The 19,612-nt window shown below is 40.7% G+C and overlaps 1 protein-coding gene across 1 annotated transcript in view; it reads right to left on the bottom strand.

Moving 5' to 3' along the window:
• Positions 1-444: 444 nt before the first annotated feature.
• LOC121581360 (ankyrin repeat and BTB/POZ domain-containing protein BTBD11-A) overlaps positions 445-19,612 on the bottom strand; it is a 301,845-nt gene continuing 282,677 nt past the window's right edge. The window contains exons 9-16 of the mRNA XM_045224749.1: positions 12,983-13,209; positions 11,786-11,964; positions 9,381-9,486; positions 8,307-8,409; positions 7,739-7,820; positions 6,949-7,017; positions 5,365-5,478; positions 445-2,458 (exon numbers count right to left, since the gene is read on the bottom strand). Coding sequence (XP_045080684.1) covers positions 2,228-2,458; positions 5,365-5,478; positions 6,949-7,017; positions 7,739-7,820; positions 8,307-8,409; positions 9,381-9,486; positions 11,786-11,964; positions 12,983-13,209 — 1,111 coding nt within the window. The 3' untranslated portion in view covers positions 445-2,227. The remainder of the gene's footprint in view (positions 2,459-5,364; positions 5,479-6,948; positions 7,018-7,738; positions 7,821-8,306; positions 8,410-9,380; positions 9,487-11,785; positions 11,965-12,982; positions 13,210-19,612) is intronic.

The raw sequence follows: 19,612 nt of genomic DNA, 5'->3' as shown, positions 1-19,612 counted from the left end.
GCAAAGCTGTCATCAAGGCAAAGGGTGGCTACTTTGAAGAATCTAAAATCTAAAATATATTTTGATATTTTTAACACTTTTCTTTGTTACTACATGATTCCATATGTGTTATTTCATAGTTTTGATGTCTTAACTATTATTCTACAATGTAGAAAATAGTAAAAATAAAGAAAAACCCTTGAATGAGTAGGTGTCCAAACTTTTGACTGGTACTGTATGTCCCTGGAATTATATTGAAAATAGATATCTAATAGATGGAAGTTGCCTAATGGGTAACACTTTATTATGATAGTCTATAGAGCATCTACAGATGGACTATCTACAGACTATCAACAACATTTCAACTAACTATCTACTAACCCTTGCCCTAACCCTAACCTTAACCCTCATCCTAACCCTAAACCTAACCCTTAACCCACCCCTAACTCTAACCTTAACCCTTAAACGTATTCTAAACCTTACCCTAACCGTAACTTTAGCAAGGAGTTGCTTATCAACAGATAGTTTGTTGATATTATGACCATCTGTACATTATCTACAGATGGACTATCCAAATAAAGTGTGACCGCTTAATGCACCATTGAGACATACATAATACCTTATACACATTATACATACAGCATTTCTCAATATCTACATGTGATTTGACAATATCTTATCATGGCAATTGACTATTTTGGTTGTTTCGATCAAAGCTATTTGATGAGATCACCTAAGAACTACCGTGTCACCTTTCAACCTTAATTATTTGGAATGCATCAGTAGTTGCACAGCGTCGACGGAAAACATCCCATGCTTGAAATTCTACATGTATCAAAGACTAATACCTTACTCACTTATACCAATCTGCATGACACACAAATGTAAACAAAAGTCTTACACAGAAAAATCTAAAGATTCATACTGTACATTTAACATGCAACTTTGCATTAACAGAATTGTACATTTAAGAACAACGTTTGTGCAGGCAACACATCCAACAAGAGCAATGCTGTTAGCCAAATAAGTGTAGGTGAATGAAATATACTGTACATTAGTTTGTAGAAAGAACGGCCAACACAATTGACTTTCATGACATATTTACATTGTGTCCCCCAATTACAGCATGAAGACAGACCCTTCCATCTCGAGACTGCCATTATGAGTCTATGACTCGTCATAGAGCTCTTCACTTTCCTCCAAAGTAGTCTATGAGGTTGGCTCTGCTGAAACGCAACAGTAGGGTAGTACAGTTGAGAGGTGTCATGCAAATTATTGACATTGTTCATAAATATATCACAAGTTTAGTCCTAGTTGAACATCCATGTTTTAAACATAAATGGATAATGATTGTTGGGAGTACAGTTCAAGGAGCACTGAAGTATTGGTCAGTTGTGGAAGTTCCTCTGATAAGTTCGGCCTCAGCGCATTCTTTATCGACAACTGAGTGAGATGCTGTCCAACACATGAAGAGAATGAGTTGGCATATGTGTTTACATTCTCAAATCACTCTCAAATCATTGCTACAATGCACTTCCAAAGTTAATCATTATCAAGAATACACTGTAAAAAAAAACACATTGTTTTTACGGTAACTTACTGGCAGACAGTTTTCCTTTACTTTAGTCACCTGCTCTGTCACCAAACATATTTGCATCCCAATTCTACAAAAATATATATTACATAGCCAAGTAAACTCTCAAACCAGATATTAACCACTGAATGAAGAGTTGCATTTTTCAAAGAAGAGTTTTTATTCTACCTGTTATCCCACTCTTTCAGCAAAAGGGACCTATTCCACGTATGCATCTCATATGAAATACAATTGTACATTTTATTATCATGGGCATAGTATACGCCTGTAACAAGTCATACAAAATGTTCACATTTTACCTTTATGTATTAGATGGTGCAGTGACGTTAGAGGAGTTATACATCAATGTTCAAACCTCTAACAAAGAGAAGACAATGGAGCCGTCAGATGGCTGGACACAAGTGTAATGCTGCAGCAATGTTGTGAAAGTGTTACCACCCAGACCTGTCACATAACCCAACAGTACTCCCAAGGGTGGACAGGTAGATGGACAGGGTTTGATATAGCAGTAACATTACAGGGATGTTATGAAAATGTTTACAACCCTGACAGCCACCAGGTCCCTTATCAGGGGACAGGTGGATGAATTGGGGTGGTGGATGTTGCAGTAACATTACTGGGTGGTTGTAAATGCGTTTTGATAACCCAGAGCGGTCACACGATGGAGCCCTTTGCGGAGGAGAGGTGGATGGAGTGGATGCGGGTGGCTAGAGTTTTCTCCAGGTCATGGAGAACGTCGGAGATGGGGCTGGGGCAGGGTCCGGGGCTCACTGTAGCAGGCATCTCGTACAGCAGTTGTTTGAAAGCCTCCACCTCAATCAGCAGCACCATGTTCTTCAGGAAGTAGCCTTCGATAAAGGCCGCCAGCTCACTGGCACAGAGGAACTAAACAGGGCATAAGGATACAGTCAAAACCTTAACTCACTCTGTCACAATGCACTCTCTGTCACTGATGGGTTTTTTTTTATGTCTGATACATACACATTGTATCATGCATGGTTATCTTTGCATACTTATGTTATATCCTCTTTTACTGTACACTCTTAGAAAAAAGGGTTTCAAAATCTTTGCGGAGGGATAGGGTTCTACCAAGAACCATTTTCATCTGAAGAATCCTTTTTGGAAGAAAACGATTCTTTGTAAGGCAAAGAATTCTACCTAGAACATCTTTCATCCTAAGAACCGTTTTTGGAAGAAAGGGTCCTCTGATGATTATTGGAAGGCAAGAAGGGTTCTATATAGAGCTCTTCTGGATCTGAATAAGCTTTTTATTGCTAATGTTTTTCTTTCCTTTAAGTAGTAAGCATTAGTATTTACCTCAGTGTTTAAACTTGAACTTCAGGAGTTAAAAATAATCTGATGAGTTAGATGTGAGAATGTTTTAAATTGAACTTATATGGGAGTATACAAAACATTAAGGACACCTTCTCTTTCCATGACATAGACTAGTGATGTCACTTGTTAAATCCACTTCAAATCAGTGTAGATGAAGGGGAGGAGAAAGGTTAAAGAATGTTTTTTAAGCCTTGAGACATGAATTGTGTATATGTGCCATTCAGAGGGTGAATGTGCAGGACAAAATATTTAAGTGCCTTTGAACGGGGTATGCTAGTAGGTTCCAGGCACACCTGTTTGAGTGTCGTTTTTACTCTGTATGGCGTGAAACACAAAAAACCACGCCCATCATTCTCATATTTCCCAGCATGCTCTATTGCAGGGTGATTTTCATAATAGTTTTTTTTCAATATCTATGTTTTTGCATGTACATTGATTGGTTGATTAATCTTATGCTACACAAAAGACAAATAACATAAATTTTTCTAAACTAATCCAATCTTTTAGTAGCTGGACTTATTGCACCCGTTACTGAGATGGTTGTTTCAATTTAAATGATATAGGTCATCCCGTTAATTCATTGTACCACTTTTGATGATTTGCTGTATTTCTTCCATCCAGAGGAAGCAGGCCCTTTGTGTCACTTGACGAGGGACATGATCTGTGACATGCTTTGCTCTCTGGAGCAGGGCACCTTTGAAAGGAATGATTACTGTGGTGGCGTTGACGTGGATCTACTGAAATTGAAATGTCCCTGTGTCTGTGAAGCCGGCCGTTTGGTGCGACGAAGACCTGGTGGCGACAGTGGTGAAACTGAGACGACGTTGACTTTTCTTTTGAGTTTTGAAGCAGAGTCTTTACCTGATAAAGTCATGTTAGGATATGTAAGTTATCCCGTGAGAGCTTTTGTGCAGAACCCACTAAGGTGTGTCAGATGCCAAGCTTTATTGCAGCAGTGTGTAGGAGGGAGTTTCCGAGATGTGAGAAGTGTGCAGGAGGGCATGGGACAAAGGAATGTGTGTGTCAATTGTGGGGGTGCCCATGTTGCTGGGGATCAGAAGTGTCTGGTGTGAGAGAGACAGGTTGAGATTGCCAGGGTCAGAGTAGAACAGAAGGTGTCATATGCTGAGGCAGTAAAGAGAGTAGAGGATGATGGGTCAAGGGTGAGTAGTAGGCCTAGGACAATACAGAGTGATACGAATGTGTGCTTCAGTAAGGTTGGCTTCTTAGCATTCATTGCCATGGTTACCAACTGTACTGCAGAAATGGAATGTAAATCACTGAAAATAGATGTTGTGGTGGCAGCTGCAGAGAAGTACTTGGTTGTACAAGGTTTTACTGCAGAAGAGTGGTGTGTTGAACGAGTCCCAGTCCTCCCAGGCCGTTGGCCTGGTGTAAGATCAGTTAGGGTCAAAGTAGTGGAATGGGGTGGTGATATTTATTTTTATGAAAAAAGTTGTACATAGGTGTAGGGTTAGTTGTTTGTGCAATTCTTTACTTTTAGGAACAGGAATAATTAAGAGAATTGAATGTAGGTAGGCTGTGACTGGCCTCACACTTCAATAAAGTAGGTGGCGGTGTATGCACCTTAAAGTTGGATGCGATCCACTAACCCAATTCCAAAGAAGAAGAAGAAGAAGAAGAAGAATGTATTGTACCTACCCTGACAGTCATTCTGAATGCAGGTTGTGGGTAATGAAAAGTTCCAATTGGAATTACACACCAATTTGCAACCGGCATAATGTGACTTGAAGGCCTGATGTGGCCTGTAGACCTAGAGTTTCCTAACACAACTGTGTAAGAATATATAACTAGGACCTCAAATAAAGGCCTTATGATGTACAGTATGTAATATACTGTTATGAAGAGTTACATTTTAAAGGCTAATAAGGCTGGTTGAAACCTTCACAGAGGGTTCTAGGAAGAAACCTTAGAGGATAAAAGGGTTCTAGGCAGAACCCTTCATAGAGGGTTCTATTTAGAACCCTATGCAAAGGGTTCTACCTTGCACCAAAAAGGGTACCCTAAGGGGACAAACCGAAGAACACTTTATGGTTCTACTTAGCACCTTTTTTTCTAAGGGTGTAGCTTCATGTGTTACAAATGTGGTCAAATACATTGGCACCCTTGCATTTTAAAATGTGCAATGGAGCAGAATGTTCTGTTTTCTCTTTTCAAAACTGGTTCAATGGCTATTTTTACCCTGTAGGCACCTGCAACTTATCACAGGTTAGATCAATTACCAGTAAACAAGAATCACTTGCCTCCAACCACATTCATTTGGACATTTATGACTTTGAAGTGAAAAATCTCAATTTCAGTATAGATTTTTTTTCTTGGTCCTGTGCAGTTTAAAAACAAACAAATACACATGTGAACACTAAATGTTTTTTCAATTTCAACTCATTTTAGAAAACATTTTGAACCACGTTTGGCTTGTTCCCATTGCCTTTCACCTTAACATGTTTGTAGATGTCCACACAGGTTTCCATGGCAATGTTCTTGGAGCAGATGATCTCACAGTGTCGCTGAAGGGCCTCTAGTTGAAAGAATTTTGCTGCAGACAGGAGCTGTGGAAGAGAGGGAAAAGAGAGCAGAAACACACACAGTGAGAAGTAGGTTGGACTCTCTGGGTAATGAAATGAGGATGCCATTGGCGATGCCTCTTTAGGTACTTCTTTAAACCTTCATTCTTCAGTATTTTGAATTTGGCACAGGTCTTAGGGCTTCCTGCTTATGCCTGACGTACGATGGATTGATTGACATACACTACATGACCAAAAGTATGTGGACACCTGCTCGTCGAACATCTCATTCCAAAATCATTGGCATTAATATGGAGTTGGTTCCCCATTTGCTGCTATAACAGCTTCCACTCTTCTGAGAAGGCTTTCCACTAGATGTTGGGACATTGCTGCGGGGACTTGCTTCCATTCAGCCACAAGAGCATTAGTAAGGTCGGGCACTGATGTTCGGCGATTAAGCCTGGCTCCTAGTCGGCATTCCAATTCATCCCAAAGGTGTTTGATGGGTTTGAGGTCAGGGCTCTGTGCAGGCATTCTTCCACACCAATCTCGACAAACCATTTCTGTATGGACCTCGCTTTGTGCACAGGGGCAATGCCATGCTGAAACAGGAAAGGACCTTCCCCAAACTGTTGCCTCAAAGTTGGAAGCGCATAATCGTCTAGAATGCCATTGTATTTCCCTTCACTGGAACTAAGGCCTCCTCCACCAAACTTTACAGTTGGCACTATGCATTGGGGCAGGTAGCGTTCTCCTTGCATCAGGCAAACCCAGATATACACCACTCCAGCCGATGCTTGGCATTGTGCATGGTGATCTTAGGCTTGTGTGCGGCTGCTCGTCCATGGAAACCCATTTCATGAAGTTCCCGAAGAACTGTTCTTGTGCTGACGTTGCTTCCAGAGGTAGTATGGCAACCGAGGACAGATTATTTTTATGTGCTACGCACTTCAGCAGTCCCGTTCTGTGAGCTTGTGTGGCCTACTAGCTGATCCGTTGTTGCTCCTAGACATTTCCACTTCACAATATCAGCACGGGGCACCTCTAGCAGGGCAGAAATTTGACGAACTGACTTGTTGGAAAGGTGGCATCCTATGACGGTGCCACGTTGAAAGTCACTGAGATCTTCAGTAAGGCCATTCTACTGCCAATGTTTGTCAATGGAGATTGCATGGCTGTGTGCTCAATTTTATACACCTGTCAGCAACGAGTGTGGCTGAAATAGCCAAATCCACTAATTTGAAGGGGTGTCCACATACTTTTGTATATATATAGTGTATTTTCACCAAGCAAACATGAGCTTATAAAACACATTTCTTGAGGTAATACATGCAAAACAAAATGTAATTTTATAATTTACACGCATAGATAATAATCATGGCACAGTATGTACAGTATGTATGATTTAACGTACCTGCTCTGCCAGTGTAATTGTAATTGCTTGAGAATTATTGTATGTAAGTATGGATGCATTGTCATTGAAATAAAATATATTTAAAAAAAATTAATTCTTACCTCCATAATCTCAGTATTCCTGATGTGCAAGGACTCAGTGCCTCCACAATACAGGTACTGCATGACCAACTGTAACAGGAAAATGTTGTTATGACTCAGCCCTCTCAACACAATAGGAACAGCCAAAATGAATTACTGGTACTGGTAGGGTAGGGTATACTGTACCTGTTTTGCCATAACAAGAGAGTACTTAAAGAGTACTATTTAATGATTACTGACTTATATACAGTATGTCACACTATAGCATGTCAAAAATCTAGAAAGCTCAGGAGTTTTAAAAAAAATGTTTCGGGTGCTTGAGTAGAGGGTAGTAATCTGCTCTCGATAATGAGCATGACTGCCCCCCTTTGGAGGTTTAAGGTACTATATTGTTGTGGTGCAAATTTACATTTACATTTTAGTCATTTAGCAGACGCTCTTATCCAGAGCGACTTACAGTTAGTGAATACATATATATTTTTTTATACTGGCCCCCCGTGGGAATCGAACCCACAACCCTGGCATTGCAAACGCCATGCTCTATCAACGCTACATCCCTGCCGGCCATTCCCTCCCCTACCCTGGACGACGCTGGGCCAATTGTGCGCCGCCCCATTGGTCTCCCGGTTGCGGCCGGCTACAGCAGAGCCTGGATTCGAACCAGGATCTCTAGTGGCACAGTTAGCACTGCGATGCAGTGCCTTAGACCACTGCGCCACTCAGGAGTTTACAAATCCCAGTTGAACTATTAACACATTACTATTAACCCATTTACTGGAACCTAGTTACAGTAGTACATACAGTAGACTACCTGGAATATGTTGTACTTGACATGACTGATCTCAATGCAGGTGTTCTCTGCTGCCGGTCTGTTTTGGAGCAGGGATTTAAACCTGGATGAAATCATTAAAGAAAGGTGGGGAAGACAGGGTGTCAGAAAACAAAAGGAGCATGTCGTAGTTTGCATTAGTGACATGTGACTAGTGGTGTAGTGGAGGGTAAACACCTTCTTTTATTTTGCAGAAAAATGCATTGATAGTATACTTTACTTTACTCACTGCCAATGGCGATCAGCGTTTACCCACCAAATTTTGTTCACCACTACCTCACTGCATGTGACATGTCTTTGTCACTCTTATGAACAGATATAACCTAACATGCACGGGGGGGAAACAAAATAATTGATTTATAACCACCTCTGACATTTTTTTGTTCGAAAAAATAGTTTGGGGCATTCTAATTGTTCAAGCATTCTTTTTCTCTATTTTTTTTATAAAATGTTTCATTGTTCAATTCCAACATCCAAGTATTTCACAGATTATCATGTTCAAGCATAATTTTTTATCAATGACTCAATTTCTTAGCTTTCCGTGGCTCACCTGGCAGAAGCAGTAAATAACAGGACTTTATGTGCATAGAAAGGTTTTCCTTCCACCAGGAACGTTACATCAGACATCTCCTTGTTGTTGAGGAAGTGGGGGTCTGAAAGAAGTGAATGATAATTACTATATTTATCCACTTCTAACACTGTGTTATATTTATCTCTATTGTCACTTAGTTTGTGTTTAATAAAGAAAATGTAGAGACATTGTGAAATAAACTTGACTTGTGTATTCAGCCATCTTGATTACTTGTCCACTTTGACCTGCATGTGACCTTTTATAAATGACTCAGAATGGCATAGGCTGGACAGATATGCTAGCTGGATACTTAAATGGCATCCCATGTAATATCCCATAGAGAGAATTCTAAACGTAAGCATTGCTGACTAAGCATCTCTATGACCACAAAGCTTTACTGGATTGAAGCCTCCTGTATTCATATGAATCTGACAGAGGGTACGGTAATATCAGCTACTGAGCTACTCAGCTATAGCATGCAGCTTTGGTAGCAACCTAATGAAGCTATTTAGCAAACTGTTATCAAATGGAATAATTCCGCCCATCTCATTACTGTTCCAAAAGGCATCTTAATTCTTCATCGTCAAAGCAAGCTTTCATTTATTTATGACACCCCCAGGGCCTTCATAAGTGCAATTGTGAAATGCTGACAGCTATTAACAACGCTGAACATATTAGATCAAGGGCTAGGAATTAGAACACATCAACACCAGCCCATCAATAATTCAAAATCTTTTTGCGCTCACATTTGCACTCTAGATGGTGCTAGAGACACACACACAAAGTTGTGAAATACAACTTCAACTGCTAACATATAGCAGAACATTCCTTTTCAATCTCTAGTTTTCAAGCTTCCATTTCATACTACACTGTTGATGATGAAGATAAGTTATTATTGCAATTTATCCTCCATCCCATCACATTTAAGTACATTTCAGAGGCACCACAAACACAAAGAGGGAGGCAAGTAACGGCTGCTTCTGCTGCCTCTCTGAACATGCATGGCATGGGTGCAAACTGATTCAACCAAGGACCAACACATTTCTTGCTCACCGAGTCGCGAGGTCTGCTTCCTCTTGATTTCAGTGAGCTTGGGGATAGGGAAGGGCCCATAGCACTGGGTGAAAATCACAGACAGCTGCTGGCTGATCACCTCATTCTGCAGGCCAGGCAAAGTAGGAGATAAGAGGACATCAATGGAAATGGGAAACGTATGGAGAAAAAGCCATTTACTTATTGCTGTAAGAAGAGGGATTACACAAGGGCCATAGAGGTGAATGTTTTGCAATTCATGGATGAATATAATGATACAGATTGAATAATACATTTTATTGCTTAAGAGCTTTTACTAAAACTCAAAGCTGCTAAATACAGTTGAAGTCGGAAGTTTACATACACCTTAGCCAAATACATGTAAACTCAGTTTTTCACAATTCCTGACATTTAATCCTAGTAAAAATTCCCTGTTGTAGGTCAGTTACGATCACCACTTTATGTTAAGAATGTGAAATGTCAGAATAATAGTAGAGAGAATGATTTATTTCAGCTTTTTATTTCTTTCATGACATTCCCAGTGGGTCAGAAGTTTACATACACTCAATTAGTATTTGGTAGCATTGCCTTTAAATTGTTTAACTTGGGTCAAACGTTTCAGGTAGCCTTCCACAAGCTTCCCACAATAAGTTGGGTGAATTTTGGCACATTCCTCCTGACAGAGCTGGTGTAACTGAGTCAGGTTTGTAGGCCTCCTTGCTCGCACACACTTTTTCAGTTCTGCCCACACATTTTCTATAGGATTGAGGTCAGGGGCTTTGAGATGGCCACTCCAATACCTTGACTTTGTTGTCCTTACGCCATTTTGCTACAACTTTGGAAATTTGCTTGGGGTCATTGTCCATTTGGAAGACCCATTTGCGACCAAGCTTTAACTTCCTGACTGATGTCTTGAGATGTTGCTTCAATATATCCACATCATTTTCCTTCCTCATGATGCCATCTATTTTGTGAAGTGCATCAGTCCCTCCTGCAGCAAAGCACCCCCACAGCATGATGCTACCACCCCCGTGCTTCACGTTTGGGATGGTGTTCTTCGGCTTGCAAGCAACCCCCTTTTTCCTCCAAACATAACGATGGTCATTATGGCCAAACAGTTCTATTTTTGTTTCATCAGACCAGAGGACATTTCTCCAAAAAGTACAATCTTTGTGCAGTTGCAAACCGTAGTCTGGCTTTTTAATGGCGGTTTTGGAGCAGTGGCTTCTTCCTTGCTGAGCGGCCTTTCAGGTTATGTCGATATAGGACTGTGGACTGTGGACATAGATACATTTGTACCTGTTTCCTCCAGCATCCTCTCAAGGTCCTTTGATGTTGTCGCACCAAAGTACGTTAATCTCTAGGAGACAGAACGCGTTTCCTTCCTGAGCGGTATGACGGCTGTGTGGTCCCATGGTGTTTATACTTGCGTACTATTGTTTGTACAGATGAACGTGGTACCTTCAGGCGTTTGGAAATTGCTCCCAAGGATGAACCAGACTTGTGGAGGTCTACCATTTTTTTTCTGAGGTCTTGGCTGATTTCTTTTGATTTTCCCATGATATCAAGCAAAGAGGCACTGAGTTTGAAGGTAGGCCTTGAAATACATCCACAGGTACACCTCCACTTGACTCAAATGATGTCAATTAGCCTATCAGAAGCTTCTAAAGCCATGACATCATTTTCTGGAATTTTTCAAGCTGTTTAAAGGCACAGTCAACTTAGTGTATGTAAACATCTGACCCACTGGAATTGTGATACAGTGAATTATAAGTGAAATAATCTGTCTGTAAACAATTGTTGGAAAAATTACTTGTGTAATGCACAAAGTAGATGTCCTAACCGACTTGCCAAAACTATAGTTTGTTAACAAGAAATTTGTGGAGTGGTTGAAAAAATAGTTTTAATGACTCCAACCTAAGTGTATGTAAACTTCCGACTTCAACTGTACATGGGAAGAAAATATATCAAAAAAGTACATCATACCAAGATGCATATTAAGAAAAGTCAGAAAGTACATGATTGACACAGACTTGCATCAGGACAATATATTAATTTTTAACAGCACAAAAACTAAAACCACTAGCTGGCAATGTACAGTAAAAAGCAAGTGATTGGTAAGAAAAACAAGAAATGTTAATAAAAACATGTGCCATGAAAGGAGGTAGGGCCCTGAGTTTTTCCTGGCCACGTGACCTACAGGAAAACTCTGAGACTGCACAGAACTACCTGGAATTTTCCTGGTCATATGGGCTCACAACAGAACATGTTTTAAAAACATTTTGGAAACTACAAATGAAAATGAGCGTTTCCTATTGGAAAAGTCCAGGTACTCCTTCCCTGTTTCAGTCCGTTTTCTTCTGTTTGGTCCCTAGTGAACATGACAATGGTGGCCTTAAATTGGGGAGGACACACAATCACATCACCTTGCTGGCGTGGAGGATCTGGAACATAAGTGGCAGTCCGTGGGTGATGAGCTCCTCAGTGTACTCCTCCTCTTGGATGCAACTGAAGTCCTTTAGCAGACCCTGGATCAGTGGACGCCGGTGCTGCAGGAAACAGGTGCGCAGAGACTCCAGCCAAGTGTGCAGAGTCCATGGGACACCTGAGAAGACCAGTGGCAGTGAATAAATAACAAAAAAGTAAATACTGTAGCTGCTAGCTACTACACTAGCAAGAAAAGCAATTAGCTAAAACATGACTGAAGCACTGACCATGTCTTCCTCACTCTATAATTTTACATGTACATTTTAGTCATTTAGCAGACGTTCTTATCCAGAGCGACTTACAGTTAGTAAGTGCATACATTTTCATACTGTTGATGGATGAGCATAAAGTTCAGCTGTTGCTGTCTGTGATGGATATGGGGTGATTGTGCAGTTTTAGCATTGGCCCTCGGTTGTGGATATATTTGGTGGTCTTGTACAGTCCATGGACCCACCTAATCAGTGAATGTCTACTATACTGTATGATGGCAGTGCACTAGCATTAATGTTCGTATCTATGGTGCATGCTTGGAATGGTCACTGTTCCAGGTGGCTGATATCTATGGTGGTTGTGAGGAGTTTTCTCTGTGAGATGATTTGATGGGTGATGATTGCCATGCGCAGCATGAACACAGCTCCCAGCGGTGGGCGTCTACAGTGAGGCATGTCTGCGTAATGCCGCGTTCACGTGCTAGTCGGAACTAGGAAACTATACATTTTCCGACTTGCTAACTGGTTGAAAGCAGCTCACGTATAACTACAATCAGTTAGCATATCGGAAATTTCAGAGTTTCCTAGTTATGACTACCACGTGAATGCGGCATCAGACCTGGGTCAAATCCATACATCAAATACTTTCAAATAATAATATAATAAATAATATGCCATTTAGCAGACGCTTTTATCCAAAGCGACTTACAGTCATGCGTGCATACATTTTTGTGTATGGGTGGTCCCGGGGTTTGAATCCACTACCTTGGCGTTACAAGCGCCGTGCTCTTCCAGCACTTGATGTACACCTGATTAAGGTTCCATTCACTCCATTGTACCAAACCAGTCTAGTGCACTTGAAGTTTTTGAAAGTATTTGACCTACAGTATGTGTTTGGCGCAGGGTGGTGTGTATGTTAACTCTGACCTAAGCTGCGGATGTCTATGGTGATGTCCACATGGCCGTGTTCAGTGCTATGGTACATGGCCTCTCTCAGGGCCCTCAGTTTGGCCTTTCCTGTTCGTTGGAGTGTTCTGATGGCCTGGGGCGGTTTCTTCTCACCGGGCTCCGAGCTCTCGGCCAGGATCTCCTTCAGAGAGAGGACATCACCCTTTTCTTTCTCTGCATGGGACAGAAGCTTCCGGAACACATTCCTAAAAGGAAGAGGTTTGTAATTTCGGATTTAGTTAAACATAAAAAGTATAACTCACACGCCTAACGTACTACCAGATGCATGGAGAAAAACAGTAAGCTGAGTAGAAAAGAAACCACAGCACACTGGTGATCTTTATGCTCCACATATTTAATGGATCTCTTCACCAATGTTTCGGTCTCAATAGAACTTAATCAGGTACACTCCAGTTTGTTGGAGTTTATTTTCTAGGCTGAGGCTGCGCAACCGGATCAAACGGCCCGTTCCGCCCCTGTCCCACCCTCATCCCGCACTCCAGGGCACCAGAGCTAAACAAACGTATCACATTCTGCACGTCTTAGCTGTCAAACATCATGCAAACACAGGTCAAGTGATCACTACATTATAAACCAAGCTACCTTGGGCATGGAAATGTCAACATTCTCTTCATGTTCAGTCACAAATTATATACTGTAGACTTAATGAGAAGTTTTAAAACATCCTAAAATGAGTTACAATCCCGTTTATTTTTTAAATATTTATTTAATTATTTTTTAGGGTGTAGATCAGCTTTAATATTGCAGATAGATTGTAACTTCCATCAATGTAATTGTCTGCATCACTTCCAATCCCCCATATGTTTTTTCCCGCAAATATACAGTTGAAGTCGGAAGTTTACATACACTTAGGTTTGAGTCATTAAAACTCGTTTTTCAACCACTCCACAAATTTCTTGTTAACAAACTATAGTTTTGGCAAGTTGGTTAGGACATCTCCTTTGTGCATGACACAAGTAATTTTTCCAACAATTGTTTACAGACAGATTATTTCACTTATAATTCACTGTATCACAATTCCAGTGGGTCAGAAGTTTACATACACTAAATTGACTGTGCCTTTAAACAGCTTGAAAAATTCCAGAAAATGATGTCATGGCTTTAGAAGCTTCTGATAGGCTAATTGACATCATTTGAGTCAATTGGTGGTGTACCTGTGGATGTATCGCAAGGCCTACCTTCAAACGTAGTGCCTCTTTGCTTGACATCATGGGAAAATCAAAAGAAATCAGCCAAGACCTCAGAAAAAAATGGTAGACCTCCACAAGTCTGGTTCAACATTGGGAGCAATTTCCAAATGCCTGAAGGTACCACGTTCATCTGTACAAACAATAGTACGCAAGTATAAACACCATGGGACCACGCAGCCGTCATACCGCTCAGGAAGGAGACGCGTTCTGTCTCCTAGAGATGAACGTACTTTGGTGCGAAAAGTGCAAATCAATCCCAGAACAACATCAAAGTACCTTATGAAGATGCTGGAGGAAACAGGTACAAACGTATCTATATCCATAGTAAAACGAGTCCTATATCGACATAATCTGAAAGGCCGCTAAGCAATAAAGAAGCCACTGCTCCAAAACCACCATTAAAAAGCCAGACTACGATTTGCAACTGCACATGGGGACAAATATTGCACTTTTTGGAGAAATTTCCTCTGGTCTGATGAAACAAAAATATAACTGTTTGTCCATAATGACCATCGTTATGTTTGGAGGAAAAAGGGGGTTGCTTGCAAGCCGAAGAACACCATCCCAACCGTGAAGCACGGGGGTGGCAGCATCATTATATTTGACATTTTAGTCATTTAGCAGACGCTCTTATCCAGAGTGACTTACAGTTAGTGAGTGCATACATTTTTCATACTGGCCCCCCGTGGGAAACAATTCCACAACCCTGGCGTTGCAAGCACCATGCTCTACCAACTGAGCTACAGGGGACATCATGCTGTCGGGGTGCTTTGCTGCAGGAGGGACTGGTGCACTTCACAAAATAGATTGCATCATGAGGAAGGAAAATTATGTGGATATATTGAAGCAACATCTCAAGACATCAGCCAGGAAGTTAAAGATTGGTCGCAAATGGGTCTTCCAAATGGACAATGACCCCAAGCATACTTCCAAAGTTGTGGCACAATGGCTTAAGGACAACAAAGTCAAGGTATTGGAGTGGCCATCACAGCCCTGACCTCAATCCTATGGAACATTTGTGGGCAGAACTGAAAAAGCGTGTGCGAGCAAGGAGGCCTATAAACCTGACTCAGTTACACCAGCTCTGTCAGGAGGAATGGGCCAATCACCCAATTTATTGTGGGAAGCTTGTGGAAGGCTACCCGAAACGTTTAACCCAAGTTAAACAATTTAAAGGCAATGCTACCAAATACTAATTGAGCGTATGTAAACTTCTGACCCACTGGGCATGTCATGAAATAATTAAAACCTGAAATAAATCATTCTCTCTACTATTGTTCTGACATTTCACATTCTTAAAATAAAGTGGTGATCCTAACTGACCTAAGACAGGGAATTTTTACTAGGATTAAATGTCAGGAATTGTGAAAAACTGAGTTTAAATGTATTTGGCTAAGGTGTATGTAAACTTCCGACTTCAACTCTACATACATATACACATTACATACATATAAATACATATATATACATATATATCTCCTTTTTTTAAATGTATTTTCCTTAATTACTTTCCAACCCCACCACCCCTCCCTTAATTGGTGAACAACAACGCTTAGGCCTCTACTTCCAGCTTATCCATACTATATACATTTTATGGACACTGTCAATTTTCAATAATTCTATTTTGTTCGTTTTTACTCCTGAACTTCCTCTACCCTCAACCTCTCCGATCATTTTCATGATGTCCATCTGTTTTGCTTCTATATGCCATTTCTTTCAAACTGTGCTCTTTCACAAAAGTTCTCAACCTATAACCTATATACTTATTATGGACACAGTATGTTTTACATTTGTTATTTTGTTGTTATTAGTTGTTATTTGTCCCAACCTTCAGCTCCATTCAACCCCTCCCATCTATCTCTTAACACTATCCATATTGGATTTCTATTTGCCATATATTTTTCAAAAGCACTGTGATGTTTCACAAAAGTTCTGAACCCTTCTATTCTCATTGTTTCTGCAGATTTTAAATTGAAAATAAACATTTTTGCTAAAAGTATTATTATATTATTGATCGATCGATTGACTATGACTTTTCAGATCACCTAGTAGAGCTATCAGCAGGGTTAGCTCCAGGTAAATATTGCAATCCTTCAGCCATTCCTGGACCTGTGACCAAAAACAAGCGACAAATGGACAGTACCAAAACAAATGATCTAATGATGCTGTCTCTTCGCAGCAAAATCTGCAGAGCTGGGAAGATTGTATCCCACATATAAATAACATTCTAATGGTACAATCCTGTTTTAGATGTAAGGTCGGTATGTAGGGCCTGTACACTCTTAGAAAAAAAGGTTTCAAAAAGAGTTATTTGCAGAGGGACAAAAAAAATTTTTTGTAAGACAAGGGTTCTTTGTAAGACAAAGAGTTCTACCTAGAACCTTTTTCATCCTAAGAACCGCTTTTGGAAGAAATTGTTATTTGATGATTGTTTGGAAGGCAAGAAGGATTCTTTGGAAGGCAAGAAGGGTTCTACATAGAACCCTTCTAAACCCGGGTGGACACTACACGACTTTCAAAGTTGAAACGACTGTCTTTCCTGTAGTTTTTCGTCTTGCCAATATAGCGGTGCACACACTAAATGGTCTGTCACAGACAGAATGTCACACACTACAAGATTCTTCACTTGGTTATGAGGATTCTCGATACCACGCTGTCGCACGAAAACGTAACATGAGTTTGTCACAAGCCGGACAGTGGCAAAACAAAGATGGAGCTTGACAGCGAACAGCAGCTGGAAACACAAGAAGAAGACGCCGAATTTGGGTGAAGCCGTGGTTGGGGAGACGAGGACAGTTTGGGTTGTTTGTTCTGCAGAGAGAGTTGGAGGTAAATAATGCCCAATCAACACAGCTAGCTAGTCTACTAATGTATGTTTTTCATACAGTGCATGTAGTATGTCCTAATATCACTCACATAACCAATAAAAAGTAAAGGACCAAAATCCATGACATTATTTGGCTTGCCATGTTATGGGCCCATTCTATAGAATAAAAAAAATGAAATGTTGTTATTGTGTTGTTGTTATGCTGTAGCACCAACACAAATTCCTATAAATTATTGTTGCATGGCAATATAATTATCTGATTCAGGATATTTAGCTCTAATAGCGCTACATTGTGCTCTGCCTTCACCTATACACCTATAAATCTTTGTTCCAGCTCCCACTTGGCTTTGGTGATAGCAATCGTGTGTACTGTGTCCTCAAAGACCTCCTCAACAAAAAACAAACAAACAAAAACAAAACTACCAAAGGTATGGTCAACTGATTAGCATGCATGAACATTTTCCGTTTCCTATTATGTTCCCTCTGTGTTGTTAAGTGCTCAATTCAAGGCGAAGAGTGGGCAATTGGGGCACACACATTTTAATTTAACTATTTATATGGCCCATTTTAAGAGTTTCAATGACCATGACATTAAAGCCTTTAGCTAACTACATACTTTACAAAGTTATTAAAATGCCTGAAAGTTTCCTATTTGACAGGCTGTTCTTTTGCATGGCATAAAGTAATCAAAATAAAATAGAAAGCAACCTAGTTATCAAGCTATTTTGCTCACCTGGTTGTTGAAGAGCAGTGGCAATGTCTCTCCAGCTCTCTCTCTTTTTTCAGTCCGGTTGTGGTAAAACTCAGAAGAGACATCGAAAAGGCACTCATGATCTTGCCAAAGTTCCAATAGCCTCCATTCCATCGCTTGTGTCGACATAGCTCCCAGCTCTTTTCTTTGAAGCCATGTTTTTTTTTGTTATTGTTTTAATGTTACGCTAGCTACAGTGGGGAAAAAAAGTATTTAGTCAGCCACCAATTGTGCAAGTTCTCCCACTTAAAAAGCTGAGGGAGGCCTGTAATTTTCCTCATAGGTACACGTCAACTATGACAGACAAAATGAGAATAATTTTTCCAGAAAATCACATTGTAGGATTTTTTATGAATTTATTTGCAAATTATGGTGGAAAATAAGTATTTGGTTAATAACAAAAGTTTCTCAATACTTTGCTATATAACCTTTGTTGACTATGACACAGGTCAAACGTTTTCTGTAAGTCTTCACAAGGTTTTCACACACTGTTGCTGGTATTTTGGCCCATTCCTCCATGCAGATCTCCTCTAGAGCAGTGATGTTTTGGGGCTGTCGCTGGGTAACACGGACTTTCAACTCCCTCCAAAGATTTTCTATGGGGTTGAGATCTGGAGACTGGCTAGGCCACTCCAGGACCTTGAAATGCTTCTTACGAAGCCACTCCTTCGTTGCCCGGGCGGTGTGTTTGGGATCATTGTCATGCTGAAAGACCCAGCCATGTTTCATCTTCAATGCCCTTGCTGAAGGAAGGAGGTTTTCACTCAAAATCTCCCGATACCTGGCCCCATTCATTCTTTCCTTTACACGGATCAGTCGTCCTGGTCCCTTTGCAGAAAAACAGCCCCCAAGCATGATGTTTCCACCCCCATGCTTCACAGTAGGTATGGTGTTCTTTGGATGCAACTCAGCATTCTTTGTCCTCCAAACACGACGAGTTGAGTTTTTACCAAAAAGTTCTATTTTGGTTTCATCTGACCATATGACATTCTCCCAATCCTCTTCTGGATCATCCAAATGTACTCTAGCAAACTTCAGATGGGCCTGGACATTTACTGGCTTAAGCAGGGGGACACGTCTGGCACTGCAGGATTTGAGTCCCTGGCGGCGTAGTGTGTTACTGATGGTAGGCTTTGTTACTTTGGTCCCAGCTCTCTGCAGGTCATTCACTAGGTCCCCCTGTGTGGTTCTGGGATTTTTGCTCACCGTTCTTGTGATCATTTTGACCCCACGGGGTGAGATCTTGCGTGGAGCCCCAGATCGAGGGAGATTATCAGTGGTCTTGTATGTCTTCCATTTCCTAATAATTGCTCCCACAGTTGATCTCTTCAAACCAAGCTGCTTACCTATTGCAGATTCAGTCTTCCCAGCCTGGTGCAGGTCTACAATTTTGTTTCTGGTGTCCTTTGACAGCTCTTTGGTCTTGGCCATAGTGGAGTTTGGAGTTTGACTGTTTGAGGTTGTGGACAGGTGTCTTTTATACTGATAACAAGTTCAAACAGGTGCCATTAATACAGGTAACGAGTGGAGGACAGAGGAGCCTCTTAAAAAACAGGTCTGTGAGAGCCAGAAATCTTGCTTGTTTGTAGGTGACCAAATACCTATTTTCCACCATGATTTGCAAATAAATTCATAAAAAATCCAACAATGTGATTTTCCGGAGAAAGAAAATCTCAATTTGTCTGTCATAGTTGACGTGTACCTATGATGAAAATTACAGGCCTCTCTCATATTTTTAAGTGGGAGAACTTGCACAATTTGTGGCTGACTAAATACTTTTTTCCCCCACTGTAGCTTCCACCTCTTCCATCTGGTTTTGT

This window comes from Coregonus clupeaformis, chromosome 14, assembly GCF_020615455.1.
Source record: "Coregonus clupeaformis isolate EN_2021a chromosome 14, ASM2061545v1, whole genome shotgun sequence".
Lineage (NCBI taxonomy): Eukaryota > Metazoa > Chordata > Actinopteri > Salmoniformes > Salmonidae > Coregonus > Coregonus clupeaformis.
Note: the sequence above shows the minus strand (reverse complement) of the source record. Positions and strands in the feature narration are given on the sequence as shown.